The sequence below is a fragment of the Orcinus orca genome, chromosome 15 (genome assembly GCF_937001465.1).
Source record: "Orcinus orca chromosome 15, mOrcOrc1.1, whole genome shotgun sequence".
In the NCBI taxonomy this organism is placed as follows: Eukaryota; Metazoa; Chordata; class Mammalia; order Artiodactyla; family Delphinidae; genus Orcinus; species Orcinus orca.
Genome location: NC_064573.1, coordinates 88,762,495 through 88,785,230, shown reverse-complemented (window position 1 = coordinate 88,785,230; position 22,736 = coordinate 88,762,495). Strand labels below are relative to the sequence as shown.

At 57.8% G+C, this 22,736-nt stretch overlaps 1 protein-coding gene across 3 annotated transcripts in view; it reads left to right on the top strand.

Annotated features, from left to right (window-relative positions):
* GALNT9 (polypeptide N-acetylgalactosaminyltransferase 9) overlaps window positions 1-22,736 on the top strand; it is a 91,824-nt gene that overhangs the window by 28,541 nt on the left and 40,547 nt on the right. For all 3 annotated transcript variants that reach the window (XM_004276624.3, XM_049697919.1, XM_049697918.1), the window contains exons 3-5: window positions 12,421-12,587; window positions 14,676-14,850; window positions 18,011-18,208. In XM_004276624.3, coding sequence (XP_004276672.1) covers window positions 12,421-12,587; window positions 14,676-14,850; window positions 18,011-18,208 — 540 coding nt within the window. The remainder of the gene's footprint in view (window positions 1-12,420; window positions 12,588-14,675; window positions 14,851-18,010; window positions 18,209-22,736) is intronic.

Here is a 22,736-nt window from a genome sequence, read left to right as displayed (position 1 = left end):
GCCTGGGGATCTGCACTATCTTATCATCATGAGGGGAGAGCTTGAGCTCCCAGGGTGCACTTGTGAAACCGAAGAAAAAAATCCGGTTGCAGGGCATGGCAGAGCTGGGATGTGGGGAGGAACTGGGTTCCAGTGCTATGAGCACCTGGATCCAGCTGTCCCTGAAGCCACTTGCAATAAATTACAAATAAATTTTAAAAATAAGTCCGCTAGACTCTGCAGTAAATTAGTATACACACATACACATATATACTTTAAATTTTTTGCTTAAGCAAATTTGCACTGGATTTTCTGCTTTTTAAGCTGAAAGGGCTCCACCCGATGTGTGTGGTGTGTCACTGCACACTCTCCTGTCCTCGGGAGCACTGTCCTCCCATGTCTTGCTGGGCCTGGGATTTGCTCAAGCAGCAGGAGCGATTCTGGCTTTCCCTTTGAGGATTCAGATCCCCCGTAAGAAACCTCAGCCTGCCGAAATAAAAGCTGACAGAGTGATCAATCCCAGTTGTCACTCTCACGTCACAAAAGAAGACATCAGGGCGAATTTTGAAAGAGCTGACCTTTACACTCTGCCTTAATTGATAGAAACCTGCTTTACAGAAACTCTGATTTGAAGGGGCGGAGCTCTCTGCCTCCCTGAATTAGAGAATGTGGATTTTATCTAGTTACTTACCTGGTTGTTTATATCCCATTTCTTCCCAAAAAAGAAGCGAGGAGGCTTTGGCGCCAGGTACATGGGCAGACCACCCCTCCTACCCCCATGGGCGATGTGGCTGAAGAATCAGAAGTGGAGAGGGGCCGTCCACGCCCCTCCCCCCACGCCCCTCCCCCCAGTGCCCTCTTGTCCCACAGGCTCCGCCCGGGGCCTCTCTGGAGCTTACTCAACCCAGAGCTTCCCTCTGCACGCAGGGGGCTGCATCATGGGGATTTTTCAAAGCAGTGACAGCCCTCATGAGAGCCTCGCTTAAAACACGGGCTCCAGTCCCCCAGGGGCCTTTCTGACGAGGAGCTGGGGTCTTCTCATGAGCATGACCAGGCATCCAGTCTTCTATATTTGGAAGTGAGATCTTCCCTGACCTTTAGTCCTCCAACAGGAATTCCCCTTATTGCCTACCATTCTGGGGGCTGGGTTGGTAAGACTTAAAACCCAGTTTGAAACGGCTGAAGCAAAAAAAGGGAATGTATTGGCTCAGGCTCTGAAGGGTAGGCTTTCAGGCACGGCTTGATCTAGGGGATGCCGCTGTTACATCAGCTCTGCCTGCCTTCAAGTCGGGTCAGTCAGGATCCTGGAAGGAAATCGGTGACATCCTCAGGAGGGATGTGGGCAGAATCTAGGAACCCCACGAGGGCTGTGAGGCACCCAGGGAGCGCAGCAGCGGCTGAGAAAGCTGCTCAGTAACATACAATATCCTGGAGCCTGATGTTCTGCAGTGGGCGGCGTCAGAAGACTTTTCCTGAAAAAGGCCGTGTGTAAAAACCTCCCTGTTTTTCTTTACTCTCACAAGACTGCCACACTCACAACACTTGTGACATCAGATGTGTGGGGCTTTCCCACACCAGCCAATTCTCTGACACCAGCTGTGTGTCCTGCACTTCAATTCAGTTCTGACACTCTCTGCCTGCAGTCGGCGTCAGACCCGCAGGTGCAGGGCTTAGATGCCAACCTCAGCTCCAGGCTCTGCCCCGGCACTTGTGACCCCTGCTTGGCTTCAGACACTTGCTAGGACTGCGCACGGAACTCAGGGACACTTGTGTTTACTGGCGTGTTCTAGAATGAGGACGCGATGAAGGACACGGGGGAGGAGCCGGAAGAAGCGCTGCGCAGCGGGAAGCCTGGGAGGGTCCTGAGCACACGAGCGTCTGTCCCTGAGGAGCCGGGGTATCCCACGCTCCTGGCACTGGATTTGTTTGGGGCCCAGAAACTCTCCAAATCCCGTACTTCAGAGGCTTCATCACGTTGGCATGATCCATTTTTAGCTTCGCTTTCAGCCCCTCCTCCCCAGAGGGTGGGGAGGAGGGGCTGAAAGCGCCAACTTTTTTTTTTTTTGCGTTACACGGGCCTCGCACTGCTGTGGCCTCTCCCGTTGCGGAGCACAGGCTCCGGACGCGCAGGCTCAGCGGCCATGGTTCACGGGCCCAGCCGCTCTGCGGCATGTGGGATCTTCCCGGACCGGGGCACGAACCCGCGTGCCCTGCTTCAGCATGCGGACTCTCAACCACTGCGCCACCAGGGAAGCCCAACTTCTAATCGTGCTTCGGTCCTTCTGATGACCAGCCCCCAACCAGGAGCCCACCCAGAGTTGCCTCATTAGAACAAAACTCCCTCCCGTCAGCCAGGGACTCCCAAGGCACTCGGAGCTCAGTGTGAACACTCCGACCTCGCCCATCGCCCTGGAGGTTCCAAGGGTGCGGCTCTGTGTCTGAGAAACGGGCGCAGAGACCAGTGCATGTTTCTCGTTACTTCATGAGCCAGACAGTACCTGTTTCAGGCTTTGGGGCCGCGCGAGAGCGGCCACAGCCAGTAGGTACATGAGCGGGCGTGGCTCTGGCCCCAAAAAACTTTATCTGCAAATCCAGGAGGCAGCCTGTTGTGTGGCGTGATTTCCCCCAGTCTTACCTTCCTCACGTGACCCGGTGTGACTGATCGTATTTTCCAAAGGTGGACGCAAACCCCTCGTCTGGAACCTTGCCCCGCCCGCATCAAGAGGTGGAGACAGTGTCCGTCCCCTTGCAGTCAGGGGGCTTTTGAGGCTGGTCATTCCATCGAGGAGGGCGGACGTGAGGCTGTGGAGCTCTAGGGCTCCCCGCCAGCCCGGCAGGCGCCCTGGACCAGGGGCCGCCACGTTGTGAGGAAGCGCCTGCGCGCTCCGGCAGAGCGTCCATGCGGCCGGGCGCCGAGAGCCGGCGCTCAGAGACCCGCCAGCCGGTGCCGCCTCAGCCCCACCCGACGGCCCGCTCCACAGTCCCTGACCCGGCACTGCCAGCCGACACCTGGCAGGGGGCCGCGGCAGGAAACGAGATGACGCCGACCCCGCGCTGAGGATGCCTGGCGCCCGCGGGAGGAGGCCTGAGGCTGGCGCTGCAGCGGGCTCGCTCGCGGGCACCGGGGGAGCCTGCGCTCCGCAAACAGCAGCCGCTGCGCGTTGTCACACATCGGTGGCCGTGCCCGGTGCCTAGGGGGCCCTCAGGAAATATGCGTGGAGGATTAAATGAATCAATACATAAATGCAAGCTCTATCTACGCCCGTTTGAAACTTTCAGTTTGGTTTCCTGAACAGCCTTTAGCCCCCGGAGCCCATCCATCCAATCTGGCAGGTGCAGTCATCAGAACACACGCGGGTGGAGGAGCGTGTGCGTGTGTGTGCAGGCACACGTGTGTGGGCATGTGTTCCCACCTCAACTGGCAATTCCATCCACTCTCAAACCAAAGTTCTCTGTACCTTTCTCCATTGGATACATTATTGATTTCCCTTTGTCTGGAGGTAGATAGCTTTTCTGATTAAGCGGTGGCTTTAATTATGCCGCAAAGCACATAACAAAGATCTTGATTATTAAGACTGGCCCACGGGATAATGGAAGGAAGACTGGCAAACCCAAATTAAACGGCATCGTAAAAATGAGCGGCCTCGTCCGAGGCCCTGTCCTGCGTTCCCGTGCAGTGATGCCCCCCCCCCCCCCCGCCTCGTTAGGGCTGGAGAAGTCTTAGTGCTGTGAACCGTCTCTGCTGCGCGTGGCTCGGCGGTCAAGGGTAATGAGTGTGGATTTAGCGGATGGTGATCGCGAGGCACTGGAAACAGGCACCACATGCCACGTGCCAATCCGGCTCCACATGGGGGCTCTGATGCCACTGGCATTGAGGGTCTGCAAGTGGAGGCAAGGGTCCCAGATAACGGGATGGAAAGCACGGTGCTGTCAGGGAAACGGGCTGGTTTCTTTCCTCCTGCTGCAGCCAGTAGACCCCCTTCCCTTCCCACCAGGCCCAGGAGCCCAGGGAAGGAGATGCTTGGGGAGGGCGGGGGCCCCTCAGCTGAGGCTGCTCCTCCGCCTGGGAGGCTCGCCGAGGGGAACAGGCCCCACCCGCTCACCCTGCTGTGTGCCGGGCTCTTCCTTAGAGCCAGCTGGTCCCCCTGCAGCAGGGTTGGAGGCTAACAAAGCCAGACAGGAAAATCGGAGGCCACCTGCCCCGTGGCTCCGTCTCAGCTGGGGATTTGCTGGGAAGGGGGAGCCCACTCAAGGGCCCCGTGGAGGGTCCACTCGACGTGGGGCTGCCCCAGATCCCGTCGGGGGCCGGACAAACAAGTACCAGGGTCCCACCTCTCCCTTCCCTTCCACTGACCACCCTAAGGGCTCACTGATGATCCCCAGGGCCCTGCTGGGGCTGCTGGGGCAACAGAAGACACCTGCGCTGAGCTGGACCCTGGCATGGGGCGGGTCATCGGCCTCTGGCCCAGCGACCACAGGGACTGCCCTAGGGAGTGCCTGGAGGGGCTGGAGGTCGCAGGCCCTGAAGGTCGCACACTTGGGCCCCGATGGACCTCACTGCCCAGGCAGAGACACTCCAGGTGGGCGCAGGGGTCCTCTGCAGCACTGCACCCAGGGCTGTGTGGTCTGGCCACCCTTGCAGTCCGCTCGCTCTCCTGGGCACGAGCAGGCCTCCAGGCAGCCAGACGGCGACCGGGCCTGTGAGCGCGCGACCCCACGTGTTACTGTCCCACCGGGCTCCTATGAGGGGGGTGTGAGGGGCCTTTCTGTGCACGGGCCAGTGTTCTGTTTCTGACCGGCTTTTGCTCTGAGCTCTGAGGGTGGAGTGTGTGCTCATTTCTCCTTGAACACGTGGTGCAGTGATTCTCATGCATCTCAGCCCGTGTCTCTCCAAAGGTGCGTATGGGTCGCCCGCAGCTGTGAGTGAGGGCCTGGGTGTGGAAGGGTGAGTCTGAGACCCGTACTCACCCTTAGCTCCGCGCACAGGCTCCTCCAATGAATATGAGCCATTAATGTCTCCACAGAGTGCGGCTGTGCGTAAGGTGCCCGTGAGGGCATGTGTGTGAAGGCATCATGGGCAATGTCTCCACAGAGTGTGGCTGTGTGTAAGATGCCCGTGAGGGCGTGCGTGTGAATGCATGATGGGCACGTATAATGCGCATGTGCACATCTATGCTGTGTGTGCAGTTGTATGTATGTGTATTTGCAGTGTTTTACTTGTGTGCACGTGTGCTTGTGCATGTGTGTAGTATACGCATGTCTGGGTGTGTGCACATACATATTGCTTCTGGGAAGTCTTGCAGCCAGCTGCCTGGACGGATGGGTGGACTCAGGCTGGGAAAGACAAGACCCCAAAGCAGGAGGCTCTGGCGTTCCTCGTTGCTCAGGTTTCCTCCTCTCCACCTTCCCAAGCAGCCCCTCTTGAGCGGTTTTCTGTGGGGCTGCGCTGTCTCTGTGCCCATCAGGATCCTGCCTTGGGCTGGCAGGAAGGCCAGGCGTTGGTGTGGGATGCACTGGTCTGGGATTCCAGGCTCGCACCGATGTTCCTGAGAGGGCAGGAGCGTGTCAAGCCAGCAGGCAGCTGCTGCCCAGAAGGCATCCCCACTCCCCGGTGACGTGCTTCCAAGAACCCTCCTGACAGCTGTTCCCAGACACGTCCCTCTCGGCTTCCGATGGTACAGCTCCTGGGTCTGTGCTCAACCCGGACCCGTCTCCTCTGGCAGGAGATGGATGTGTGTCCTGTTGTCACAGGCAAAGCTTGCTGCCCCCCCGGGAGGCCACTGCCACTTCATCCCCTCTCCATCCTGCATTTATTTCTCCAGCGGCACAAAGGGCATCCCCATAAATTTCCATCAGTGTCGCTGCCATGGCCCCGTTTCCCCGGAGGCCAGCTGGGACACGGCGTGCGACGCATTCCAGTCACGACCTCGGAAGTGGCTTCGAGAGCCCGTAACCACTCCTGGTGCTCTGTGGGCTTATAAATCCTCTGTGGTTGAGGATGTCCTGCTTCTCTGGCTCCAGATGGGACATGCGAAGCCGAGCCAGAGCCTCTCTGGGGCCCACAGCCCAGCCCCTCCTCCGGCCTTGACCTGAGGGGGTGGGCGTGAAGCCGGCCAGCCTGCGGGAAGCGTCCAGCCTGTACCCAGCACTGTGTGGGAGGCGTCCAGCCTGTACCCAGCACCGTGCAGGAGGCGTCCAGCGCGTACCCAGCACCGTGCGGGAGGCGTCCAGCGCGTACCCAGCACCGTGCGGGAGGCGTCCAGCCTGTACCCAGCACCGTGCGGGAGGCGTCCAGCCTGTACCCAGCACCGTGCGGGAGGCGTCCAGCCTGTACCCAGCACCGTGCGGGAGGCGTCCAGCCTGTACCCAGCACCGTGCGGGAGGCGTCCAGCGCGTACCCAGCACCACGCAGGACAGCGTGTGTCCAAGGAAAGGACAGAGCCGCCGGACTTTGGGGAACGTACCTGTCCTGGTTACGATCGCTGCTTAGTCGGCTGCGTTAAACCACGTTTTAATGTACTGAGGGGCAGGAGGTCAGGCGGGGTGCAGGGGGAATAGCCTCTCTGAGCAGTACTTCCTGAGACCTCAGCTGCGAAGGTGTGATGGGGGTGCTCAACGGTGGGGGCTGGAATCATCTGGGGGGGCAGCGTGCACACGCCTGGCAGCAGATGGACGGTCCACGCAAGCACCCACACGCGGACCCTCTGTGTGGCCTGGGCTTCCTCACAGCGCGGCGGCCTGGGCAGAGTTGCCTCTCTGGTGCCATGTGGCCCCAGAGCAAAGTCCCAGCACGCGAAGCCTCGCTGCTCTTCGTGGCTCAGCTCAGAAGGTGCGCAGCACCCCTCCCGTGGCCTGTTGGTGAGAGGCGGCAGAGCCCACCGTCGTGCAAAGGGAGGGTGGCAAAGTCCCAGGGGACTTGGGGGCTGTCGTCACAGCATCTTTGGAAAGCATGATCTACCACAGCACCCATCCCGGACTGTCGTGAGGTGACGTCTGAGGGCACGAGGGCTAGATGACGTTCCGAGGGAGGATGGGATTCCCCTAAAAAGAATGGATGTTCTGTGTCACCGAGAATGCTTTCGGATGGAAACCTAGCGAGTCTGAAGCGGCTGCAACAACCCCGGGATTCCTGACCTCAGATAGTGAGAAGTCCACGGCTCGGGGTGGGGGGCAGAGTTGTTCATTGGTGGTTCAACGACATCATCAGGGACCTGGGCTCTTCCCACCTCTCTGCTCTGCCACGCTCAGTGCATTGGGCTTATCTCCTCATGGTCACAATATGGTTGCCATAGCTCTCAGCGTCACGTCTTCAGAGGCCAAATTTCCAAAGGGCTAGAATAAATATGTTCCTACATCTTGTCCCTCTTTAAGAACAGAGGAATCGTTCCCAGAGCCCCCTACAGACATCCCCTCCTGTGTCCTGGGCTTTCTGTGTGTCTCACCTTGCACCATGCAAGGCAAGGATGCTTTCCTGCTCCTTCTCAGAGCCCCTCCAGTGTTTAGTTTGCTCAGTCTTTGCCTCTCAGGATGGCGGAGACACCCAAGTCCCAAAGAATGGGGTTTGCCTAGAATTTAGCTGAGGAGGTTGGCAGCTGGCTCTCTCCTCCTCTCGAGGAAGCCGAGGTCCCAAGCTGGGACTGTCTGTGTCCTAGACAAGGACAGGGTTAGGATGAAGCAGCTGGTGTCATCTCTACCAACAATGTGAGAAAGGCCCAGCTCGCCTGGACGGGGACGTCCTGAGACAGGGTGTGCAATGGCTGAGGCCAGACTAACCTCTGTGAGCACTGGACCCGCCGGCCCCCTGCCTTCCCCTCTCGGCCTGGTCTGGGACTCTGGGGTGCGGCCGACTGGGCAGACCCCTCCTGAGGGGCGTTCACAAGTGTGTCCCTGCATCATACACATGGCAGGACCTGTGCAGGGTCAGGACTGACAGAAGATCCATTTCAAATCGGCTTAAGCTGGAAAAAGAGAGAGAAAGGGAGAGACGGGGAGAGAATGTATTATTCCTGCAACTACAAAGTCTGGAGGAAGCACTGGCTTCGTGTAGACTTGGATTTGAGGCTCAGCTGATGTCATCTGGACCTGGCATCTCACCATCTCTCTGCTCTGCTATTGGTCTCATTGGCTTCATCCTGACCACTGGACGCAAGATGGATGCAGCTGCTCCGGCCTCACATCCTGTCTCCCCAAGGCCCCAGCCAACCTCTCCATGTCTCTGTGTGTCTGTTCCTGAGCCTATTGCTGAGCTGCCTGGTTCAGACCCAGTCACGTCACCCCCCCGCTTCATCCAGGGGCTGGGATTCCACCCAGTGACTTAGAATGTGACAGTGGGGGATGAACCACACATGTTATGGGGGACAAGGAAGAGACTGAGCAGGACCACAGCAGACATCCACAGCCTGAGACGGGATGGACAGGACTCCGGCTGGAGTTCGATTTTCAGGGGGAGGAAGGGACCTAGGGAGGGTTTCACTCCAGCTAACATCAGTCACCGGGCACGCTGGGCTGGGTGCCGGGAGCCTCACGATGCTGGAACGGTTGCCAAATCCCAGCCCCCCCAGGGCCAGACCCCAGATCCTAGACCAGGGCTTCTCACCGGGCGATTTCACCCCGGGGCACATTTGGAGATGTCTGGAGGCATTCTGGGTTGTCTCAACCTGGCTGGGGGCCAAGGATGCTACTAAACACTGTATCACACACAGGACGACCGCCACAACAGAGAATTCTCCGAATATCCAGCCCCAAAAGTCCATAGGGCTGAGACTGGGAGACCCTGGTCTGGATGGATTAGACGTGGCTCAGCCAGGACTGGAGAGACCCCCAAATAAGGCAGATGCCCCAAGTGGGGCGGGGGCACAGCCCTGTCAAGGGCTCGTGGGTGTGTGTGTGAGTGTGGGCATGCATGCGCCCATGTGGTACGTGCACACGTATCCTCAGATTCAGCTCGAGGCTCAAGTTTAGACTTTTAACGTCTCCCTCACACAAAATCATTCGGAGCTCCGACACATGTCGCAGCTTTAAACGTGCACCTCATGCCCCACCTTTGATTCCACCAGGAGCTGTGAATGGAAGCTTCTTAGATATTGTGGATTGAAGCCCATGGAGCGTCTGCCGTTCTAGATGCCGTGAAGCAGTGACCAGACAAACAGGGGGCCCTGCCTGGGGGCTCCCAGCCCAGGGGAGAAAGAGCAGAAGAGCAGTCAGTGACGTGGCCATGGGAGAGGGCGTGCAAAGGCCCTGAGGCAGGAGCAGGACTGGCGTGCTCCTGGAGGCACTGGGGCCACGTGGGGCCATTGAGTGAGCAAAAGGAAACAGACAAAGAGGTAAGGTCAGAGGGGGCCCAGCTCACACATCCTAGAGACCACGCCCTTTCTCAGCGGACGGTGAGCACATCCAGGAAGAGAGTCAGGGAGAGGCGGGGAGACCACAGTCAAGGCCAAGGCTTTGCCAGAGCAGGTGGGCCAGAAATAGACCGTGTTCATCACTAAGGGGAGCAGGTGGGGGGCAGCAGGAGGGAGGGCTCAGGGCGATGTCGTCTGGTTCTCTCCCGACCTGTTTGAACGTAGAAATGTTACTCGGTCAAGTGGGAATCTTTAAAGTGTGTCACCCGTCTTCCTTCAGTTTTACGGTGACCAAGAGCCTCGGCGTGTGGGAGTGCTCTGCGTGTCCCTCCACCTCCGGAGGCTCTGGGAGGGGGCGATGGGGTACTCCTGCCCCAGGGCCCGAGTCCCTCTGTCCCGGCCTCTGCCCCACTCCTGGGGCCCACCCTGGGTCACCAGGTTTACAAGCTCTCAGAGCCGCCCCCTTGCTGAACTCTGATTCTTTCCAATCACCATAAACGTGGTTTATTTTCTGTCGGACAGGAACAGGGCTTTCAATTACAGAGGAGAACCTTCTGGCTCCGCTCAGACCGACTTCTTCCAGGGCTGCAGTGTGGCGGCCAGTTTTGTTTCCCCCGCCCCACCGAGTGCCTCCCGGGCTTCAGCGCAGGGACAGTCCCTGCAGGGTGGGAGGACATTGAGCCCTGAGACTGAGGCCGATTCAGGTGCAGAAGGAAACCCAGAAACACAGCACCTCCTGCCCGGAGGAGGGAAGCAGGGGCGTCGTGGGACAGTCCCACCCAGCGGCCACCCGAGCTTGTGCGGGTGCAAAGGCAGGACAGGAGGACTCCGGCCTAAGGTCAAGTCCACGTGCGCTACTGGCCAGGTGCCTGGGGTCAGAGGCTGTAAAGAGAAGCTCAGGGGGAGGGTGGTAACCTTCCTTGTCTTCAAGGGGGTTTTAGGCGTGGGCTTCTTACTTCCTCACTGACGTCATACCTCCCTGTGTGTGAGGAACATCCCCTTCGATCTGCTCAATATTTACCGATTGATTTTTAAGTTTTTGGCCTGCACCACTCGGCTTGCGGGGTCTTAGTTCCCCCACCAGGGATTGAACCCGGGCCACAGTAGTGAAAGCACCAAGTTCTAACCACTGGACCACCAGGGAATTCCCTCTGCTCAATATTTAACACAACCAATTTTTTTTTCAACTGAGAAGGGGATTATATTATAAGGAAAACAGATTATTTTTATGCAAATTTGTGGTGGACAAAAATGAGCCGTATATATTGCACGATTTCTAATTTAAACAACCATTTGTAAGCTGCACATGTTTATAACAGGAGTGATTTGTTACGTGTAGATGAACACAATAAAGTGAGACAGCGCATCGCCCCGTGGGAGACGTGCCCACACACTCCTGCCGCACCGGACGGCCCCGGTCCTAGCCTGGCTGGGCCCTCCTTAGCCTTTGGGTCTCGTTAGGGGCTGAGTTGTGTCCCCCGACCCCAATGCACAGGTTGAAGTCCTGACCCCAGGACCTCAGGATGTGACTGTGTGTGGAGACCGGGCCTTTACAGAGGTGACTGAGGCAAAATGAGGCCATAGGATGGGTCCTCATCCCATAGGACTGGTGTCCTTAGAAGAGGAGATGAGGGCTTCCCTGGTGATGCAGTGGTTGAGAATCCGCCTGCCGATGCAGGGGACACGGGTTCGAGCCCTGGTCCGGGAAGATCCCACATGCCGCAGAGAAGCTAAGCCCGTGCGCCACAACTACTGAGCCTGCACTCTAGAGCCCACGAGCCACAACTACTGAGCCCACGTGCCACAACTACTGAAGCCTGAGCTCTAGAGCCCACGAGCCACAACTACTGAAGCCTGTGCACCTAGAGCCCGTGCTCCGCAACAAGAGAAGCCACCACAATGCGAAGCCCGTGCACCGCAATGAAGAGTAGCCCCCGCTCGCCACAACTAGAGAAAGCCCGCGTGCAGCAACGAAGACCCAATGCAGCCAAAAATAAATAAATAAATAAATAAATTTATTAAATAAATTAATTAATTAAAAATCGCTCTATCTGAACTGTGTTTATTGTGAACTGCACACAGCAGAGCTGAGTGTGATTGAGTGAGTGTGTGCATGTGTAAGTGTGCTTTAGTGTGCGTGTATCTAAGTTCATTGAAAAGCCTCTAAAAAAAAAAAGAAAGAAAAGCCTCTGGCATTTTAAGGAGAGAGTAAGTTTATTTGCATTTATTGTAGCAGCCAACGTACTTGATTGGGTGCCTTCTGTCTTACTTTATTTTTTGTTCCTTTTTTCCCATTTCTCTAGTTTTGAGAGCTCCCTTTGCCCGTTTGTGAACTTATTCCACTGTCACCGGCCTCATCCCACACCCAATGTGGAATATTTTGCTTTCCCTGCCCCCCATCTTTTCCCCTCCCACAGCCCTACAGCCAAGATAAGACCTTGGGAAGAAGATACTTCATCCTTCCATTTCACCCTCGATGCTAAGGTTGGGCGGAGGCCGATTAGGCTGTCCCGTGCAGGCATCGCTCCCGCTTCAACAGCCCTCGTCTGGCACTAGCGCTCCGCCCTCCTGGGCAGCCCAGCACTGTCCCCACTTCAGGGGACAGTGGCCGCCGAGCGCAGGACCCACCCGGTAGATGCCACCTGCCCCGTGACCACCCAGTGCTCAGGTAGAGCTGGGCCTCGGGAGCTGACGTGGGCTCCGGGCTGGGCTCTCTCCCAGGCCCTCCACGGGGCTACACCGCGAGATGACTACCATTCCTTTCATCTCTCTTCCACGCCTTCCAAGGGCATCAAGGAGGAATGCTCTGTGTGATCCCAGTGGGACTTTAACCCCTTAAAGTGCAAGTTCCCTGCCTTTCTGCAGGAGACAGCAGGGTTCAGGCTCAGAGCCTTGAAGTCCAGAGCTTCTGAGACAAACGTCATCGTGCTGTTCCTCTCACCGTGCTCGGTCCTTTTCCATCTGTGGCATTGCTGTCGCCCTTCCACTGGGAGTAAGATTGAGAACTGGTCCCAGCAGGCATCCCGCGGGGGCACCAGGCTCCCACCTCCCCGTCACATCCCGACACGGACCACTGCCCCCAACCCCGTCTCTCCCGCAGGTGCAGACAGATGACCTACTCGGACGACCTGCCCCAGATCTCCGTGGTGTTCATCTTTGTCAATGAAGCCCTCTCGGTCATCCTGCGCTCCGTCCACAGCGTGGTCAACCACACGCCCTCCCAGCTCCTCAGGGAGGTCATCCTGGTGGACGACAACAGCGATAACGGTGAGTGGGACCCGCCCGGCCCCCCGCGAGGGAAGCATGTCAGAGCCCTGGCGGTCAGAAGTCTGAATTCGGGCTGGGAGTTGGGCCACACTCCCTCCAGGGGCTCCAGGGGAGGGTCCTTCCCGCCTCGCCCAGCTTCTCCCGGCTGCCGGCGTCCCTGGTGTCCCGGGCTTGGGGCCACACCCCTCCCACCTCTGACTCCACCTTCACAAGGCCTCTTCCCGGTGTGTCTGTGTCTCTCCTCTTCTAAGGACACTTGTCCTTGGAGTTAGGGCCCACCCTAACCCGGAAGGTTTTCACCTCAAGATCCTGAACTAGTTATATCCACAAAGATCCTACTTCCTCCTGAGGCCTCATTCTGAGGTCCTGGGTGGACCGAGCTGTGGCAGGGTGCTATCACTCCTCCAGCCAGGAAGGCCCCCAGCATGCTGAGTTCTCCCATATGCTAATGGCACCTGGACAAAGCTGCAGTGGGAGCCTTGCTGGTGGGGAAGCTGGACTGGCGCTCACGGCCGGAACCCGGGCCCTTAGCGTGGCCCTGCGTCAGCCTCAGTCCAGCCCAGCACGCTGTCCACACCCAGCAGGCACAGGGGCTCCGAGCCCCTAACAGGGGTCCGGAGGTGCCCCGCCTGCCCCCATCTGCGGTCCCCACACCGAGCCCCTGGCGCGCTGAGCCGGGCCTGCCGGCCCCTCCTCGTCCCCAGTCTCTCCCATCACAGCAGCCTCTCCTCCTAACCTCGGGAGTCGGGGGGCGGGTGGAGGAGAGCGGGGTGAGGCCTCCCAGAGCCCTCCAGGACGGCCTGAAGGAGCTCCAGCCCTGCGTGTGCTCTGTGTCTACGCGGGGGTGGGGGGGAGAGCCCCGCCCGACACCGTCAAGGGAGCCAGGAGCGGGTGGCCGGCGCCGGCCTGCGGGGCCCTGGAGAGGGGGGACAGAGCACAGGAAGGCTGGCCTGCGGGGCCCTGGAGAGGGGGGACAGAGCGCAGGAAGGCTGCTCCAGGGGCCCCTGGCTGCTGCGGCTGGGACACCCCAGGGACCAGGGCTGCCCTTGCAGGAGTGTCCACTGGAGCCTGGTGACTGAGGGGGAGGGATGGAGACAGGCTGCCCCGCACAGGCCCAGCCGACCCGGAGAAGCTCCCGCCTCACTCAGGTGTCCACTCGCTTTTCCCCTTTTTCTTTTTCCTGCCGGCTAAAGTCTGTTGCTATGGTGACTTACTTTGTTGCTTGCACTTTTGGCCATTGGGAGCTTCCTCACGTAGACGCCTGCGCCCTCATCAGTTTTTTAATAATTTACTGAGTTGAAATTCTCATAACATAAAATTAACCATTTACAAAATAAGTGTAGAGTTCAGGGGTATTAAGTACATTCACATCATTGTGCAACTATCACCATCGTCATCTCCAGAACATTTTCACTTTCCCAAAGTGAAACTCTGTCCCCATTAAACACTGACTCCCCAGAGCCTGTGCTCCGCAACGGGAGAGGCCACAACAGTGAGAGGCCCACATACAGCAAAAACCCCAAAAACCCCACTAACTCCCCCCCACCCTCCCCAGCCCCTGGCGCCCAGCACCCTGCTTGCGCCTCCGTGGAGCTGTCCGCTCTCGGGGCCTCACATAGGCGGAATCACAGGATGTGCCACTTGGCTACTGGGTTATTTCACTGAGCGCAACGCCCTCGAGTTTCTCCACGTGGCAACATGTGTGAGAATCCCCTCCTGTCTCAGGCTGGATCCTTTTCCATTGTATGGATGGGCCACGCTTTGTTTATCCATCCATCTGTCCACGGACTGCCTTCCTTTCTACAGCTGAGTAATTCAGGCCCGTTTTCTCCTGTCTTTATAACACGTGCCTCTGTCTGAATCAGTCTGGCTTGACTGTTCATTGTCTCTCCCGCTGGAATGCAGCTCCGTGCGGTGGGCTTTTATCTCTCCGAGGTCGCCCCCAGCACCCCGAGCCCACGTCCAGCACCGGCGGGTCCTCTTAAATGTTTATGAAATACGGATCCAGGGCACACAACGACCGTGGGTCTCGGTGACCTCAGGCCCTCCCGAGGTGTCACGCCCGAAACATCTCTGTGTCCCCCGCAGTGGAACTCAAGCTCCACCTGGACCAGTACGTCAGCAAGCGGTACCCGGGCCTTGTGAAAATCGTCCGAAACGGCAGGAGAGAAGGCCTGATCCGGGCTCGCCTGCAGGGCTGGAAGGTCGCCACGGCCCCTGTCGTGGGCTTCTTCGACGCCCACGTGGAGTTCAGCGTGGGCTGGTAAGGGCGGGGCTGGGCCCCGGGCGGGGTCGGCGGGGTCTGCTGGCGACTGCAGGACCCCCGCAAAGAGGATGAGCCTGGCAGGGCCGGGGGCAGCCGAGTCCAGCCACGTGGCCGCTCCATGTCCAGCTCCTGGACCCAGAACCTGTTTCTGATGCATATAGATGAAGATGGATCTGTATCCCCACCTTGTCCCCAAAGGAATTTGAATTGGCCACTCATTCCAGCAGGTGACAGTCCAATGAGGCTGTTCATGTGACCTCAGGCCAGGGGAACACACAAAGGTTGGGGGCAGTTCCTGCATGAACACGTGGTCTGTAGGGTCTCAGTAAGTCTAGGGCACAAGGTGGAAGCAATTTCTCATCCTTATGGAAAATTCTAGATCAAAGCGTCCACTCATTTTCTCCCACCCATCCATGCAGGGGTGAGGTGGGCTTCTAGTGAGAAACCTGGAGGGGGATGTGGCCAGGGGGGCGGCAGGGATACCTCAGTGACGCAGGAGCATCTGCGTGAGGTGATCTAGAGGTGCCCCGGGGCCCGCCCCGCAGGAAGCCTGGGACGTCTTGCTTTCAGGGCCCAGCCCAATCCAGGCTGATCTCATCTTGGGCTTTTTAACTGAATTACATCTGCAAAGACTCTATTTCCAAATAAGGTCCCCTCCCAGGTTCCAGATGGACAAGTCTTTGTGGGAAGACACCGCTCAACCCTCTCCCAGCTTCTGGGGGCTCCAGGAGTCCCTCCAATCTCTACCTCCGTCTTCACACGGCTTCTCCTCTCTGTGTGACTCTGTCTCTCCTCTTCTCTCTCCTAAGTACCCTTGCCAGTGGGTTTAGGGCCCACCCAGGTCACCCAGGATGATCCCATCTCGAGATCCTTAAGTTAAACCCACAGTGGGAGGGTCTGCAGGGGGTCCACACTGGGCAGGGAGTATGAGCCCTGCACCCAGGGGCAGCCTGAGCACCCACCAGGTGAGCTGCAGGGAAAAGTCAGCCCCGGGGTGGGTGGGCAGCTGGCCCTGTTTCAAGAGAGACTAAACCTCGCCGTTTTTATATCAAATCGCCCACATTACACCTTCAAACTCTGTGAAGCCTAAACTAAGACGTTCGCTGAGACACTCCCTTGCGGGAAACGCGAGGGCTGCGAACGCTGTAAGGAGGTGTTCGTGGTGGACGTGCTGACCAAGTCGCACAGCGCCTGGCCGGCATCCCCAGCTGGGGACCACGAGGGTCTGGCCTTCGGTGTCTCTCGAAGTTCTTGGTTTTCCTAATGGCTCCTGCTGGTTGGACCAGGGCTTTTGTGCCTGGGCGGCAGGTGAGTGGAGCCCTCTCCTCCACGTTCCCTCCACTCTCGCTGTGGCATCTCAGTCACCCCAGGACCACGAGTTTGTTCTCAGCGCTGCGTCTGTCCCAGTACGTTCCTGACCAAGATTCAATGTCTTTCTGCTTTGACTTCCCCTGCTGGCCCCCACTTCCCTCTCCTCTGCCACCCTCATGAAGCGAGTCTTCTTTTCCCATGACACCTGTCACGTTCTATCGTTAATGACGTGTTATGGTCTGCGCTCCCCACCAGGGTCACTCCATACTGTTGGGCAGGTTGTGCACTGCACAGCTGTACTCGGAGGCCTTTCTGTCCCTCTAACATACGTTAAACTCCCTGGAGCATTTGGAGGGCGTTTGGGAGAATCACAAGTCTACCACATCAAAACGCAACTTTAATTTTCACAACTGAAAACCCAGTTATCCATCTGCAAATAGCCCTTCCCTCCAAGAATTGCCTCCACAAAGATCCTGCCTGATTAGCAGATGTGGCATTTGCAGAGAGCTTTTCACTTCTGAAGCACTCTGCTAACAGTAATTAATTAAGCCTCCTCATGAAGCTGAAAGGCAGGTAAATACCAGGCTGTCGCTTGGAAGCACAGGAAGGAAGGCGGGCCACGTGGCGCATCTCGCCAGGGTCAGAGAACTGCCCCAGCCCCACCCTGCCCCCGCTGTCCCTGCCTGAGCTTGGCCCCCTGGCCCCCTGTAGCGTTCGTCTCTCTGGCTGCCCCGTCAGTGGGCTGTTCACGACCATGTTGAACTCCAGTTCGGTGACAGGCCCTCGGGCAGCATCTCATCCTTGCGGTAGACAAGGCCGCCTCCGGGGTCAAGCTGCACCCTGCTTGCCCCTTGGACTCCTGCAAGGAGAATCCGCAACCAACAGCCCATGTCCTCTGGTCCCCCTCCTCCCCGGCTTCATTGCCTACACTGCCCCCATCTTGCCACTCCAGGCCCCTGGCCCGCTCCCCAAGTGCACCAGCACATCCCAGGAGCTCAGCACTGGCTGCTCCCTCTGCGTGGAGTGCCCCCCCCTCCCCAGCTCTCCCAACCACCTGCTACATCCTACACCTCCTTCTGTTCACCACCCAGGGCAACATACACCAGGCACCCTATTTAAAAGTGCAATTCCAAATCCTCCTTACTTGCTCTCTTTTTCTACCACAACAGCTATCACCTCCTAATATATTATATCATTTATTTATACATTATTTTCTGTCCCCTGACCCCCACCCAGTCAGGGCTACCACATACTGTTGTGTAGGTTGTGCATGGCACAACAGTACCTGGTAGCCTTTCTGTCCCTTCAGTGTATCCTAAGTTCCCTGAGGCATGGATTTTTTTTTTTCTTTTCTAGTTCGTGAATGTACTCCGGTGTGTTAAAACAGGGTGTGGCACATAACAGGTCCTCAGTTCATGCTTGTAAATGAACGTACGGCCACCCGTGCGGGGAAGGAGGGCCCGGAAGTGGGATGCGCTGGAGGGGGAGGCCGAGCTGTGAAGGGACAGACTGAGCTGACCCACAGGGCCTCTGGAGCCAGGATGGACCCATAGAGGCGTCAGAGATTGGGCCCAATCCGTGTGCTCGTATCCCTGGTGTCCATCAGTCCTTAGCCACGGGCTGGCCCGGGAAGGGCGAGACCTCGGCAGGCGGGTCTGCAGCCCAGGCGACCCCGGGGCTTCCAGAGGTGAAGCTCTTGGATCCGCCGTCCGCAGGCGCCATCAGACCCGGGTGTGGCCGCCTCCCTGGAGGAGGCCCGGCTCCGGCCCCCCCCCCCAACCTGGGGGCATGGGGCGGGGGCTCCCGGCATCCACGCCCTTCCCCATGGTCATGCACCGCCCCGCAGGGCCGAGCCCGCCCTCTCGCGGATCCGGGAGGACCGCCGGCGCATCGTCCTGCCGGCCATCGACAACATCAAGTACGACACATTTGAGGTGCAGCAGTACGCCAGCGCTGCCCACGGCTACAACTGGGGCCTCTGGTGCATGTACATCATCCCGCCCCAGGACTGGCTGGACCGTGGTGACGAGGCAGCGCCCATCAGGTGAGCCGACCCCCGGGGCCCCGGGGCAGGGCCTGCCCTGGAAGGAGCCAGGACAGCGTGAGGTGGCGGTGGGGCAGGGCTGCCGCAGGGGGCTTGGGGGCTGGAGGGACGGGGGTGCTCTCCTGCAGAAAGCCAGGGCCTGCGCCATGTGGGGAAGGAAATGTGGTGGGATGCAGCGTCTGCCCAGACGTGCAGAGGGACATGGTGATGTGATGGGGGACTTGGGAGTGGCTCCAGTGTGTGACCTGAGAGATGACGAGGTCGGGCGGGGGCGGGGGAGAGGGAGGGAGAGGGAGGGAGACAGACAGACAGACAGACAGAGCTAACACCCAAAGAGAAAGAGCCAGTAAAAGAGACTGAAAAGGGACACAGACATGGAGAGAGCAGAACAGGGGACTCACCAAGGAAAGTGAGAGGGAACAAGAAAGAGAGATGAACAGAGGAAGACAGAGTCAGGGTAGGCGGCAGCGAGACCAAGAGACAAAACTGGGAAGGCGTCACGGAGTAGAGAGAACGAGAGGTGCAGAGATGGAGAGAGGGAGGGAAAGGAGACAGAGACTTAGAGAGAACGAGGGAGAGACAGACAGAGGCAGAGACAGCACCACAAGAGTCAAAAACATGAGCCGGGGAGCAGAGCAGAGACCTGGAGACCACAGATGCTGTGTGTGCTACAGAGACCCCAGGCATTTCAGCAGACCCCAGAGATTGTCCTGCAAAGCATTTATTTTATTTTGAATCGGTTCCCAAACATGAAAACGGAGAGATTTTCACATGTTAAAAATACACAACCCAGGGACTTCTCTTGTGGTGCAGTGGTTAAGACTCCATGCTCCCAATGCAGGGAGCCCAAGTTCAATCCCTGGTCCGGGAACTAGATCCCACATGCATGCCACAACTAAGAGTTTGCATGCCACAACTAAGGAGCCCGCCTGCTGCAACTAAGACCTGGCACAACCAAATAACTAAATAAATAAATAAATAAAATATTTAAAAAGAATACACAACCCAGGGCTTCCCTGGTGGCACAGTGGTTGGGAATCCACCTGCCAATGCAGGGGACACAGGTTCAAGCCCTGGTCCGGGAAGATCCCACATGCTGCAGAGCAACGAAGCCCGTGTGCCACAACTACTGAAGCCCGTACGCCTAGAGCCCGTGCTCCGCAACAAGAGAAGCCACCGCAATGAGAAGCCCGCGCACCACAACGAAGAGTAGCCCCCGCTCGCCGCAACTAGAGAAGAAAGCCCGTGTGCAGCAGTGAAGACCCAACGCAGCCACAAATAAATAAATAAAATAAATTTTAAAAAAACCTACAGCCCAGCATCTTTATAAAAATGGGAAGGTGCACATTCTCACAAGGCAGCAGTCCCTGGGGCTGAGAAGCAGTCCCCTGTCTAAACAGGGTGGTGGTCTCCAGTTCCCGAAATCCCCACCCCTCCCCATTGTCTCCCTGACGCTCTGCCTTCCTACCTGCGCTGTCATTTCTTGCACCTGGCCTGCTTTGTTTGTTTCCATCACCGACTGAGCTTCTGTAGTTTGCAGCCCTTCCTTCCACTTCCCTAGTCTGCTGAGCCCCTGGGAAATCTATGTTTCAAAATCTAGTGGGGCTACCACTTTCTCCTGGGGGCCCAGCAGGATGGAGGTATTTTTTTCCTGGAGTGAACGTGCATCTGCAGGATCTGTTGACCCCTTGCAGCCTTGGCCAGGTCACCCCTGTAGAGGTTTGGATCTTAGGGCCTCGGGCTGGGACCCTCCTGCCTCATCTGTACAAACTGATGTGTCCCTGCTGAAACAAGCCGCTCTGCCCGCAAGTGACCAAGACCATCCCTCACTGCGCCTCTGAAAGCTCTCTCTTCCCCTAGGAGTGTCTTACGGGGGCTTCCGGGCACCTACCCTCCATGAGCAAAGAGCCGTCCAGCGAGAAATTAAGTCTCAGAGCAGCCTGGATGCCCCGAGCTGCAGGAGGGACGCTCTGGACAGACTGTGCATCGTCTCAAGCTTTGCTCCTTATTACTATTACCTGGAGAGCATTTGAAACCCCTGATGCCCAAAACCCAAACAAAAAATGGGCAAAGGCCTCGAACAGATACTGCACACAGGAAGGTAGACAAAGTGCTAACACACTCATAGAAAAACGCCCCCCACGGAGTCACACAGTGTCCCAGTGAGGGGCCCTGCATGCCTGCTAGAACGGACAGACAGACCAGTGGCAGCGGGGACTGGTGACACGGAGTAGTCGGAACTCTCAGCACGGCCGGTGCGAGAAGGCATCGGCAAGACCACTTTGTAATACTTGCAGTTTCTCAAAGAGGTAAAAACACTTCCTGTATGACCAGCCGCTCTACCCCAGGTATCTTCCCAAAGGAAATGAAAACGCACGTCTACAAAAGACACCTGCGAATGTTTGTGGTGGCAGCTTTACTCACAGTAGTCCCGAATTGGACCCAGATGTCCACCAACAGGTGACTAGATAAACGAAGCATAACCTATCTATGTAACGGGAGGCTTCTCAGAACTAAAAGGGAATAAACGGTTATGCCCGTAACAATGCGGGTGAAACTCAAAATGGTGAAACAGAGGCGAAAGAGCCAGATACACGAGAGCGCGCAGTGTGTGATCTGATGCACAGAGAAGCCCAGAGAACGCAGTCCCCTGGTGGAGGACCGAGGAGCCCTGCGTGGGCACATTCTCCGTCTGGACTGGGACGGGGTTACCCGACGTTCCCTCCGTCAGACCACTCGGACCACACGCTTTGAAGGGATGTGTCCTGTTGCGTGTAAATTTAACTTTGTTGAGTTGATTTTTAAAATGAATTTCAAAACATACAAAAAAGCAATAATTCCAATGCCCAAGCTGCTTACCATGCCAGTTAAATTAGCATCTCTGAGCCGGGACCAGGAGGATTCCAGCAACAGAGAAGGGCGCCAGCTAACGTGAGCTGAAGCGGCTCTGGGGAGGAGGCAGCAGGAAAGCCAGACGTCTCCCCGACACTGCGGACGGGTGTCCCTCCACCCCAGTCAGTCCCCGGAACAGAGGAGGCAGGGGCTGAACTTGGGCCGCAAACCCCTGCCCCCACCTTTCCTGGAAGCAGATGGGAGAAGGCGTCCTCCAGCGACTCTCTGACCTTCACAGAGGGGAAGGTCTGGGGACTCACCGTCCCACAGGGAGTATGTGCAAGGAGAGAGGCGGTCTCCCTAAAAGATGTTGGGGTGTTTATAAGAAGGCTGGGCGCAGCAGACAGGCGTGTCCACATCCTGACCCCCAGAGCCCATGAAGGCGACCTCATTGGGGAAAGGATCTTTGCAGATGCAATTGGGATCTTGTGACGGGGAGATTACCTTGGATCACCAGGCTGGGCCCTGAATGCCGTCATGAGTGTCCTTAGGAGAGACACACACAGAAGAGGAAAGGCCACGCCACTCTGGAGTCAGAGACGGGAGGGACGCAGCCAGAAGCCAAGGGACGCCTGGGGCCCCCAGCAGCTGGAAGAGGCAGGAAGGACCCTCCCCTGGAGCCTCCAGAGAGAGCGCGGCCCTGGGACACCTCGACCTCGGACTTCCAGCGCCAGGAGCTGGGAGAGGACACACATCTCCAGTCCAACACACCTGACCTCGGACTTCCGGCGCCAGGAGCTGGGAGAGGACACACATCTCCAGTCCAACACCTCGACCTCGGACTTCTGGCGTCAGGAGCTGGGAGAGGACACACATCTCTGGTCTGAAGCCCGTTTATGGTACTTCTTTTCGCAGCCACGGGAAGTGAACATGCTGGGTAACCTAAAATGGCCAATGTCCAGAACAGGCCCTCTGCAGAGCCCTGCGCTGAGACTGGAAGGTCTAAGCCTTGCTGGGCATCTGCCAGGAGGGCGTCCCCGTGGGGATGGAGCCGGCACACAGCCACGCTGAGGCGAGACCATGGTGGCAGTCTGGAGCCGGTGCTGCATGTGACAGTCACAAGCATTCCTCAGCTCCACGCGGAGCCACGACCACAGCCAGTCCCCGAACTGCGTCCTCGACGGGCATGAGTGCAGCCCGCGGGGAAGCAGAGTCCCGACAAGGGCCTCTCAAGGCTGCCTGCGGGGCTGATGGCTTTGACCGCGCCCAGCCAAGGCTCCCTGGGAATCAGATGTGGTGTGTCCCTCGGGGAAGAGAGGAGGCCGACCGGAGCCTCCCCAGACCCGCCTGGCCCTCAGCAGGCTCCGTGCCGGGACTCACTGCCCTGCCCCCAGACCCCCGGCCCCTCTTCCTGGGGAGAGAAGTCACTCTGAATCTCCCGTCTCAGTGTGCACAGCACCCGGGGAGCCAAGGGTGGCGTAACCGCGTCCTTCAAGTTCTAGAAAAGGCCGTCTCTGAGTTACAGCGTGTTGCCTCGATTGTACCGTGTATGTTTTGAATTGGAACCAATGTTTACACTTAAGAGATTTCACATGAAATTGATATCTACTCTTTGAAAAGTAGAAGATTCTGGAAAACCCAGGCCCCCATTCCTGCCTGGTGACGGTCCACTGGAGCTGAGCTGCCACTGGTCCCC